General features: G+C 31.7%; 1 protein-coding gene across 1 annotated transcript in view; it reads left to right on the forward strand.

Moving 5' to 3' along the window:
• ROBO2 (roundabout guidance receptor 2) overlaps nt 1-12822 on the forward strand; it is a 577868-nt gene that overhangs the window by 510016 nt on the left and 55030 nt on the right. The window contains exon 18 of the mRNA XM_088022784.1: nt 6856-7038. Within this exon, the coding sequence (XP_087878910.1) occupies nt 6856-7038 (183 nt within the window). The remainder of the gene's footprint in view (nt 1-6855; nt 7039-12822) is intronic.

Consider the following 12822-nt stretch of genomic DNA (forward strand, 5'->3'; position numbering starts at 1 on the left):
GTCTTGATAAGGATTTATCAATGTTTTTAATCTTTTCAAATTATAAACTTTTGGCTTTGCTAGTTTTATTTGCTTTCTAATTAATTTCTGCTATTTTTTCTTCTTTTTGTTGCTTCTTAAGATAGAAATTTATATCAATGATTTGGACTTTTCTAATACAGAAATTTAAAGTTATACATTTCTTACTAAACACATCTTCAGCTGAATCTTACACATTTTGAGGTGTTATGTTTCCATTTATCACAATGTTGAAAATACCTTTCTCTTCACCTAAGGATTTCTTTTTCTTTGTAGAGGTTGTTTGGCAGTGTATTATTACATTTCCAAATATTTTGGGATTTCACAACAGCTTTTTCTTTCTGATTTATAATTGAATTCCACTGTGGTTAGAAAATGTACATTGTATGAATTTAGTCTTTTAAATATGGAGAATTATTTTATGGCTCAACATTTGGTCTTAGGGAATGTTCCTTGTGCGTTTGAAAAGCATGTACATTTTTCTGTTCTGGAGTGGAATCTTCTATAAATGTCATGTCAAATTAGTTGGTAGTATCATTCAGGTCTTTACTGATTTTCTGCCTGTTTATTCAGTCAATTAGTAAGAAAGGAGTCTGGAAATTTATTATAATTAAAGATTTTGGTATTCTTTCCATCTATAAGTTTTTGTTTCATATATTTTGCTACTTATTTTAAGATACATCTTAGGATTGTTATGTCTTATTAAGGAACTTACCTTTATCATTATGGAATGCCCCACTTTATTACCTAGTAAGATTCTTTGTCCTGAAATGTACTTTGTCTAAGATTAGTATAGCTACATTATATTATAAGTTTTTCATGGCTTGTGTTGTTTCCATCCTTTTACAGAGAAATTGTACATTTCTATATTTATATTGCATGTTAAGTCTGTTTTAAATTCAATATGACAATCTTTGCCTTTTAATTGGAATGTTTAGACCAATAACTTAAATGTAATTAGTGATGCATTTGGACTTAGAATTACCATCTTGCTATTTATTTTCTATCTGAATTTGTTCCTGTTTTCCTAATTTCTTTTGGATGAATTGAGTAATGTTCTGTATTCTATTTTATATCTACTATTGGATTCTTAGGTATAACTTTTTTTTTTTATAATGGTTATTCTAGGATTTGCCTATCAAGAGCTTAAAAAGATATAATTCCATTTTCTTTCCTCTCAATATTTTTGCTATTGTTATAGTTTTACTCTTATACATGTAGTAAACACCAATATACAAACTAAAGTATTATTATTATTTGCTTTGCTTTAAACCATTAGTTATCTTTATCTTTTAAGTAAATTAAAAACTAAGAAAAAAATTTTGTTACTCAAAATGTTACTCATTTTTTGTCAGATATTCTGTTCTATAAATTCAATTTCCTCAGTCTCCCTGAGTTCCTCTATCTCTTTAACTCAGGAATTTTGTTTAGCCACGTTTGGGTTCCCCTTCACTGCATCACACTTTAGTATTGTCTTCAGATCGAAAGCTATGAAAATAGTAAGCTCTCCCTTGTTTATTTTCCCTTTCTCACAATCCTGCCCTTTTGTTTTACATATTTTGCCTACTTTTCAACTTATTTATGGTGGAATTACATGTCCCATACCTGTTATTTCTTTATGGGCAGGAATGGAAATATTCACAGAATTATTAATTCTATATAATATACTTTTCTGTTCTAGAATTTCCATTTGTTTTCTTTTACATGTTTCATTTATTGTAATAGCTACTTTAAAGTCCTTTTCTCCTAATTTCAACATCTGTGTCATCTCATGGTCTATTTCTATTGATTACTTTTTCTCTTGACCTTTGGTTTTCTCTTCCTTTTTTTTTTTCTTCTTTCTTTTTTTGCTGTTGTTATTTTGCTTGTTTTTGCTTGCTTAGTAGTTTTTTACTGTATACTATACATTGCAGATGCATACCATAAAATTTTGTGATCTTCTAAAGAACGTTGGGTTTTATTCTAAAGGGAGTCGATCACCTTGACTTTGTGGGAACTTGGATTTTACCTTTGTTAATATGGGACTGTTTATGTTTTGACCTTTTTCTCAGAGCAAAATCTCAGTTTGACCTTTACTTCTAAGTCATGGCCCTTAAAAGGCTTCAGTGAAAAGCCTACTATGTTGATCTGGTTTCCCAACTTGATGAAATTCAAGGTTTAAACACAATTTTCTCTACAGTGAACATCAGCTGAAAAGTCTGTTCAGCATTTTCAGCCTTCTGGCTTTTGATATTCACCAGATTCTTGGAGTCTTCATTCTGCATGCACAGTTAAGAGTTCATCTTATGATTGAGGGGAAATTCATACAAAGAGTTGGAAACATTGCTTTCACATGGCTCTTTCACATGGCTTCCGAGTGAAAATTTTCAGTCACTCTGTCATCTCAGAACTGTATCCTCTGACACCTCATAGCAATACAGTTGAGGTTTTCTGTTTGGGTTCTAGCTGCCTAGCACTGTATGGTTTGAAATCTTTAAGGGGAAAAGAAAGCCTCGTAAGTGCAGATTTCCCCTGGTTCATTCCCCTTCTTTCAAGGGACAAATACCTTCAGTTCTTCCTGCTTTTATTTGCTTATTAGTATCTTTAATATATTTTAAATATTCTTCCTAGAGTTTGCATATTTTAAGAATACTTACCCAGAGTTTGATACAATAGAATGTGCCAGTCCCATTAATTTCTGTTTGTTTTTGGAAATGATGTGCACAGAGCACACTGCCAATTTCTGGGAAGTTGTTTCTTATTACAAAATATTTATTGTATATGAAGAGATTTAACATTCAGTCATACTGTTGATTTTTTTATATTCTCCAAGTTTTTGTTCCTTTATATATTAAAAGCATTAAAGAGAAAAAGTTATAGTATTAACTTTTCTTTAAATTGCCTTCCCTTTCTTAATTAGTCATAAAGAAGGAATTAATTTCTTAACCTGAGGGGAACCTACAATCTTGCCCTTCTGAGATTTTCTAAAATAAATTGTAATAAGAGAGAAATACAGGTACACCCAAAAGGATTTAACTGATACACACACACACACACACACACACACATTACACTATTTAGAAGTAAACCATTAATTTTTCCCTTAAAAATGTTTATGAAACATACTTAAAGGGCATTGTTTCCTGTGAGAACTCCTAGATAAGTAAACAAAGCTTTGTGGGTTTTTATAATTTTTTTACTGTCTATAACATATATGAAATGGAATATTTCTAACCCAGATTGTCAAGTATCTATATTTTTCTTTTCTGTATTTTCTCTTATTTTTATTAAGAAGTATAATTCTCAAGTAAGGAAAAGTTTTCTTCTTCTTTTTTTGTAGTGACTATGTGTATTGTTCACAATATTTGGGGCATTTATTGTACTTGGAGGCAAGTAAAACATTACAAGAATACCATTTAACCAAGCTCATGTCATGTGAATTAAGAACTTAACAACTGTATAATAATTTTAAAAAAGGAAAACTAACTTAGAGTATTTATATCAAATAGAAAGTTTTGCTTAAGTTTCTATTATTTTATAAAGACTAAGTGTCTTCAACTGTATAATTAGTACCTTTTATTTTTTTAGTATATCATACAACTGTTTCCAAATTTTCTATTAAATAAAAAAATAATCTGATAAATGATATTTCTACCTCTGATTTGTGTAGTTAGAATGTGCAATGTTCAAGATGTGATCAAATAGAATTGTGCCACTTGGAATAAATGCATGCTCACACACATGCACACACACACACAAGCACAATTCAACACAGAAAAGGCTATTTATACTTGAGATTTATTTCTTTTTAATATCTACTCTTGTACTAAAGAAGCCTTTGATTGTTTCTTTAATTACTCCTGCACATCTACCTTAACATCTTGTCTGATAACCTTATCCACACAACTGTTATTCCTTAGTTGAAAAGTGATTTAGTGATGGCTAATCTCCTTTTTCTGTTTCAATTTGTGCTTTCTCTATTGTCTGCTCAGTACTAGAAACAGCACTTGAACTGACTCAAGCTCTACCTCATTTCCCCTTTGCTTTAATTAAATCATGTATTGGCATTTGATGTAATTTATGGCTGATAATTTTTTATGCCAGCCTATGTACTGTTTCATTTATTCCTTTTCAGTTTCACTTTCATTCCAGAAAGTTCCAATAAAGGAATATTAATTAAAATATTATATAAATATAATAAATAGCCATACACAGGTTTAAAAGCATTATTGTTCTTTTGTCTGTATTTTCCACTGGTAAGATGACTTTACATCAAAGTGTCCATAGTTCTTCTATGTCATTGCACTTACACACAGAGAAATGCAACCACATACATTTACATAAATAAGCATCAAAGAGTATGCCATATAACAAATTTACTTTGATTTATAATTTTCAGTAATCTTGCTTAATAATATAGCTATTGTTTCTTTAATCATTTGGCCATTTAGTGCTTACCTTATATAGTTGGTAATAATATGTGGAACAGCTGCAAACTTTCACAGTAATAGGTACAATTGAATCTGATGTGTCTAATTAATTTTTAGTCCAACAAATTAGTTTTGTTCTTCATTACTCTCCAATGGGAGGAAGACATTACATTTCATTATATTTTTTGTCTGCAAGAACAATGGAGCATTACAGGTCACACACATCCCTTGTCTATGCTCTAATTAGCCCAACTGACAACATTGTTTCAAATATACCAGCAGCATAAGAAACAGTAATACATCCTTGGTAACATAAATATTAAACTATATAAAATATCATATTTTATGAACCTTTTACACAAATGAAGGACAAATTTTCTTTTCTCCTTGTTCTATAATGTGTTTGTTTTCTTTTTAGTGATTCTTAATAGCTATAAAAATCAGCAGCTATGTGTATGTCTCATATTGAAAATATGAGTTCATTTTAAATATATTTTTATTTAAGTTTACATGTATAATAACTAAGGACAGATAGATTGGGAAAATTAAGCAAGTTTCTTACATAAGTGAATCTGGGTTTTACATCTGGAATTTAACACAACAGACATTTCAGAAATGGAATATAAGTATGTATAAGAAAAATGCTAACAGCTATAACAAATAAGCCTATATACTGATTGGCTTAACAAAATAAAATTTTGTGTGGTTTTTTTTTTTCTTATTCATAGCCCAGTCTAATATGGATTAGCAGAATGGAGGTTGGAGTTTCTATTCCACAGAGTTATGTAGGGAACTTCAATCCTTCCAGTCAGTATTTCTGCCATCTCTTACAGGGGTCAGAATCCTCCAAAGATCACTTCATTCTATTTAACATTAGGAAAGAGAGAAGAATGTCAAGTTTTGTCACGGGAGTATATGGGTCGAGTCTAGAGGTAGTATGCATAACATGCCTATGCAGTATTATCCAATAACTCAGTCACTTTGCTGCACTTCAACTACAAGTGAGTCTGGGATATGTTGGCTAATTCTTTGACCTGGAAGAAAGGAGAAACTGTCAAACAAATCATCTGTGGTTTTTGAGACTCTCACATCTAGACAGTTTACAACTTACATCCCTGAAGTTCCCTGAGTGGCTCTTACCCATACCTGGGTCATAATTTTGTGTCATAAACTACTGTGTTCTTATCAGCCTCTTTACATACATCATCTTAAATAATACTCCCAAATATTTGAAATAGTATTGTTGCCAACTAACAGAAACAGGTACTTGAAAAGATTAAGTGCCCTACATAAGGTTATTGCTTATTTAAGTTGGTAAGTGGCAGAGATGATATCCAAACAGGAAATTTCAAAGACCATGTTCTTTCTAATATGTTGTAATGCCATGATAACTAAAACAATGGACATCATACATGTGATGTGATATGCTGAAATTTGCCACTTATATTTTGATTTCAATTTATTTTTAAAGTTTTTGATTAGTAATTAATAGGATATGATATTGACATTACAAATCACTTAATTCCCAGTGCGTAAATATCTTAATCTTTTAAATAGACACCTAAATCTTTGCTTTTCAGTGATACTATGATTCCATAAGTTTTAACCTATTTTGAAATGTGGATTAAGATTTTCTTAATTATCTCTGAAAGGTCTAAACTACCAAAACCATGACTATTTCTAGAGTAATATTAGTCCAGATTTAAACGTTTATTTTAGTAACATAGACCTTAGTATTAAAGTTGTCTTTTTAATTCAACTTTCAAGCAGATTTTCAAATTAGTTAAGTTTTAAGGGAATATTTGAGTTTTACCTTTTTGTGACATATACATATTTTAATTATAGATACTAATCTCTATGAAGTACATAATTGTCATTGTTTTATATAGTAGTTTTAATACATTCCAAAAAATTAAAGGGTGTTTGATCAAAATAAGCTCCTTGTTAGTCTATTAAGGACAATATTAAATTACACATTTTTAAAACATGAACATTTGAATTTGGGCAGTGCTATAGAGGAAATAAAATTTGCAAATTTTGCGAATGTTGTAATTTTTTTTATTTTAACAAGACTATATTAAAACATACTTCACCTAACTAAAGAGAAGTTGATGTTATTTTTCACCCTAGCACTTATTTTAGTACTTATTTATAAGGCAGTAAATCAAGAAGCAGTTCTGAATCTATTCATAATAAACCAAAACATAGAGAAGCCATGTTCTTAATCATAGTTTAGACTCATAAAATATCAGAACTTATAAAATATGCTTCTTCTGAAATTTATAAAATATGCTTATCAATAATTGTGATGGGATCAGAGCACAGATATTACCTGCCTTCATAGGAATTTTCTAGTTTGGTACACTATGTATGAATTCCTATGTTTACTTTCATAATAATGTTTACTAAAACTATTATTTTTCCACAGGGGGACGTAATGAAGTTGTCATTACTGAAAACAATAACAGTATAACTGAGCAAATCACTGATGTTGTGAAGCAACCAGCCTTTATAGCTGGTATTGGTGGTGCCTGCTGGGTAATTTTGATGGGTTTTAGCATCTGGTTGTATTGGCGAAGAAAGAAGAGAAAGGGACTCAGTAACTATGCTGGTAAGAGACTATTTCTAGCTAAGAAAATCTGTCTTTAGGAACATGATGAGATGAAAGAGAGGGAATGGGACTGAATAATGAGTGAGTGAATGAATGAATGAATGAATGGATGTTTTGGCTTGTTGTAAACACCTGCTCTGTAAAATGAAATTATAAATATGCTTTAATGCATTTCTTCTCACCATATCACATTATGACCATAAGACAAGTTTTTGCTTGTTTCTCCAGTGAAGCCTAACAAGAGTGCACATGGATAAATGTGTAACCATTTTTTCTCAGCTAGTTCTTCAAAACACACACACACACACACACACACACACACACACACACACACAAACTGCATGCCATGAAGCCATTATCTGAGAAGTGGATTTAGGCAAGATCATTACTAACATGCTCAGGAAGAAAATATTTGAAATATAGCTTCTAGTATTTCAAGATGCAGATTACAATAGGAAATGTCCCAGATGGCAAATAAAAACAAGGGAAAAAAATCTCATCAGAATTAATAAGACTGATGAAGCATGAATTGATTTACTAGCCTAGTCTATTTCAAGGTGACCAATCAGCATTTTAGAAAGGAGAAAAAGGAGAAGAAAAAGAAGCAGAAGAAGAAAAAAGGAGATCCTAGATGTTCTAGCTATTTGCAAAAATGTTTTCTTCTTAAGAATCTGAAACAAAATTTCAAGGATGTCAAAAATTGTGGCCTTCAAAACATTTCCAAGGCAGAGAGGAGTGGAGTTATCAAGTCAGTGATTTGAAGAATGAACTCAGTTTTGAAGCTATGTTCAATACCAATTTTAATTGCAATTCATTTTAAGTGTTTCCTCTAACAACAACAATCATAAAAATATGTTGTCTCGCAATATTTCACACTTTCTAAAATGTACAAGGGAACAATTTTAATTTAACATCATCCTACAAACACTTCAGAATTTTTGATGCATTTTATTCAATCTTCTATTTCTAGTTTTAACTTTAAGTTTAAATGTTTATAAATGTCTTAATAACTGATTTTGACAGAAGCTTTATAGTTTATTAAGCTTTTAAGCTGCTCTGACTTGTAGGCTTCTTAGTCGCTGATAATATCTAAATAGTGTAAAATAAAAGGCATAGCACCCATTTGGTTGTCTTGCTTGTTATCTGACAGCATTTAAGTGTGATCTTTCTATTATAGCATTGTGATTCATGTCCATATCTTATGAAAATGAAGGTTATTATTTACTATTAGAGTAAATTTCCATGACTGGAGAAAGCAGGACAGTGTATCCATTGAAAAGGAGATTCCATGCTTTGTGACTTGCAGTCATTCTGCCATTCTCATGTCTCATTGGTTGCTGATGGCTTCCTCCTTGTGCTTTGTCATCTGACTATTGTATCACCAGATCACGGAAAGATTCTTTCCACTAAGGGATGCTAGGCAATAACTAGTGTCAGTGTCTTGAACATTCATACTTTAATGTACCTTCTTGTTCTGCAGTCCAGTCCTCTACCTTCATTCCTTGTAGACATTGTCATCAACCCATCTGTTTAATCAGTCGCCGTGTTACAGTTCATCTCTATGACATACATATGAATCATGTAAGTCATAGGGAAGAACTGACTTAATTCATGAGCTAGTTTGTGTTCATCCCTTTGCTTGATTTTAGTGAAAATAATATAAGATTGACTGCTCTACTTTCAATGCAAAATTCTAAGATATCCATATTTGAGGTGTTGCATTTTTATCCTCCACATTCATTCTCTCACTCCTATAAATAACATAGTTCTCATAACTAGTAGGTTTATGCTTTTCGTAAAATTATGTCAGATAGATTTCTTTTTTCTTTTTCTTTTCCTTTTTTTTTTAAATGGCAGTTCTTTGCAAAGCCTATGCATTTAATTTGAAAATATCTGTTGGTCTTTGAGCTTAACAAGAATAGTACATTTCCTATTATCATTTCTCATCATGATTGATATCCATCTGCTTGTAGAGGAACTGCTAACTCAGAAGGTGCTATGCCCTTCAAATATTTTGGAATAAGGCCAAGCCAGAGAGCAGCCTTTCAAAACCTTTATACTTAATTGATAGATGGCTGGCTCTCAGAATGGATTCACCTTCGACTAGTAAGTTGCCTTCTAGCAACTGCTGTTGTCTCCTAGGTGAGAAGCAAATGAAAATCCAAACCATAGGTACCTAGCATTGCATATCTGCCTTGGTGAAATTTTTTACACATCTCCCTATATGTATATCCTATCCTCCGCCTGTTAAAATTTTCATGTTCTTGTGCTTATACAACTTTAAAAGGGGGGGATTTTTAAATAGGAATGATTAGTGGAGGATATATCATAGGTTTAAATTTCTGATATTTCATGCATGAGCTAATGATCCATTTAAGAGCACAAAGATTTCACACAGGGCTATTTTTTTCTTTCTTTGAACTGTGTTATAAAAATTATAGAGAATATACTCTATTTATATATATTTTGGCTTTCATAAAAAATTCTGTGGGAATTTTTAAATTTTATAAGCATGGAGACGTGATTTTACTCACAAAGTAAAAAGACTAATATTTTCACTTTTTCACTGCATGATAATGTCTATGTGGTGTCCAAACTATTAATTCATGAAAGCATTGGTACTTTTTTTCCTAAATAAACAAAAAAATCTACTTTGAGGTAAGTATTTAGATTAATTTTATAACATAAGATACTTCATTTATTTCAAACTCCAATTCTGATCTTAGATTATACTTAAGCAGCTGATGCAATTTACATACATTAAGATATAGATATATATCTGATGGAATTTACATATATACATGCATTTTAATAAAGCTTGACTGACTCTAAGTAGAATTGTAATGCAGGTAAAATTTGATTTCAGCTCTCCCTTTTTCCTACTTCATTCCAAGTCTCTTCTTAACCACTAGAGGTAGAATAGGGAAGATTTTAACTAGTGGGAAGATATGTAAATATCTTTCAGGTTAGAGATTCTAACTCTCAGCAAGATGCCTTCCACTCATCCTGTGCAGGCAATAACTTACTTTATTATACTAGTCTTTGGTTCTCTGTCATGTGGAAAATTATATTTGAAATGTCTAGAAGGAGGAAAAAATGTGTACTACTCAGTATTGATATTTTTCTTATATATCAGAGGATTTAACATATTTATCATAAGACACTAGTGGAATGACACCTTACATTATAAAAACAACTATCAAGAATCAAATGCGAACATATATTTAAATGATCTGGGGGGCACCTGGGTGGCTCAGTCGGTTAAGCACCTGCCTTTGGCTCAGGTCATGATCCCAGGATCCTGGGACAGAACCCCACATTGGGCTTCCTTCTCAGTGGGGAGTCTGCTTCTATCTCTCCCTCTGCCCCTCTCCCCTGCTTGTGCTCTCTCTCTGGCTTGCCCTCTCTCAAGTAAATAAATAAAATCTTTTAAAAAAGATCTGAGAGGAGAATTTGGCTTGAACCTATTTTGCTTCTTTACACAGCAGATAGTGGAGATTTCCCCACGGCAGTGTTACACACTAACTTCTTATTCAATTTATTTTCCTATTTATCCTTTATTTAAATTCTTCACACACAATCACATGCCACATCTTTGCACATGGTGCAAAGAAGGGCAGCTGTGACAAAGTCCTTATATCTCATATTCTGGGTGAAATCATTTTATACTTTAATTGAGCATCAAACGTTATTTACCTAATTCTCCATTGAGCACTAACAGTCTACTTGTCACCACATGTGAGGTTCCTGGCTGCTAGAATAATTCACCACCTGAGTTGTAGCCTCGAATGAATTATAAAAAGATTTGGGCAGAAAATACAGAGAATATTAGGTGATTTTTGAATCTAGAGTAAATGTTTGATCATATGTATAACAGTGTTGGTGAACAGATAAATGAACAACATAAGTTTGGGTAAAAATTATGGAGCTCTCATGAGGATACTATGTAGCTCTATTATATATATATATATATATATATAAATATATACATGTTCATGTATATCCATTTTCTAATCCTCACAGAGGTGACGTAACTCTTTTCAAACTTATGTTGTTCTCTTTTCTATTCACAATTTTTCATTTGTCAACTTTGTAATGACAGTATATATATTTTCACTTGTAAAGGGATGAGTGATAGCATATGAGTATTACCTCTGAGAATAACAGATTCTGTGAAACTCGGTAAATATAAACAATTTAATGAGTGAGCAAATTATGAAGTGCTAACCACTTCTTGCATAGGCTTTAAAAACCATTGGTGAAATATAAATTGTTTGACAAAACTATCCAAAGACAGCTAAAAGATTTGATGGAATTTTTATACTCTGATTATCCGGGCTGACTTAATGCTTATTAAAAGAGGATTAATCTACATTCATATTTGAGAAATCGTTTTTCAGGAAAGGGAATGAGGCTTGGCTGGCAACATTAAAGTTTCCATTTGGAGTAGGAAAATGTGGCCTACTAGAGATAGGCACTCTGAAAACTTCCTTACCTCAAAATGTCAATTTACCACATCACTATATTTCCCTTCCCCTTCAGTTCTAACAGGCATGAGATTAGGATTAATCCTGTCAGATAATAGTAGAGGTACTTTCTGTATGATATAAACTTGCAAAACCTCTTCACCTCATATCCTTTATAAATATTGCAAGAAATTCAAAGTAGTTAATGCAATTCTAAAACACTTAAGGTTATGGTATCTGTAGAACTTTTTAGATACCTTGGCACTATCCAGTTAGTTTTAGGTAAAACTTCTATATGTTGTTCCCTGAAAGTTCTTAACTTTAGATACTAGCAGGGACTCCTTCCTGGTAAAGAGTCACACTTTTTTTCAAATTTATCTCTGGTAAGCACAAAGTTATTACACTGAGATTATAAAAATCATGACAAGAGCAAAATTGTCCAACGACTTCTCCTTCCATCCCTCTTGCTTTTAAATTAAAAAAAATTCAACATTTCTTTGAAATGAAATCTACCTCAAACAGCTTTCAATTTGCTGTGGAATTTATTTATTTTTTCGCTGCACAAAAAGAAAGACTGAAAGAAAGAGGAAGGAAGGAAGGAAGGAAGGAAGGAAGGAAGGAAGGAAGGAAGGGTGGAAGGGACAGAAAATGCTAATCAAAACACCATATATGACTTCTATTTTACTCATTCTAATTGCTTGTCCTTATCCCTAGTCTACTCTTCATCTCATGGTCTAATACAACTCGGTTACATTTGGTCTACTTTTCAAAATGGAACAGATCTAAAAGTTTGGAGTGTGGGGTAAAAGGGAAACTTGAATATTCATCTTTTTTCCCCCTTGTTTTACAAAGACAATGAATCAATCTTATTATGGTAAGAGTTGTTTTTTGTTTGATTAGTTTGGTTTTTGGTTTTCTTTTGTCATGGAAGCATACAGAATGGAGAATTTTCGTGTATACCAAATTCTGACTATGGACCATTTTAAGCTGGTCTTGTATTTACATAATGTACTATTCATTTTTGCCTTTGTGTAGTTGGTATGTATAGGTGCAAAGATAAGTGTCTTTATGGAATATTTTGTCAAAAGCAGTCTAGAAAGATTGGAAAACAGATTTTATTGATGATTGGAACACAAATAGAACTGGGTATGTCCTATTAATTCTTAATTGGTAAATATGAACCTTAACATAGTGTCCATACTCTAACACATCTGTAAATTAATCCTGATGATACTTTTTCCCAGTTTTCTGTTGTGTTAAAATGCACATAACATAAAATGTACTATCTTGACTATTTTTAAGTGTACAGATTGGTGTC

Source organism: Eumetopias jubatus, unplaced genomic scaffold, assembly GCF_037043125.1.
Source record: "Eumetopias jubatus isolate StellerSeaLion01/CBP00866 unplaced genomic scaffold, mEumJub1_p1.0 scaffold_1, whole genome shotgun sequence".
NCBI lineage: Eukaryota > Metazoa > Chordata > Mammalia > Carnivora > Otariidae > Eumetopias > Eumetopias jubatus.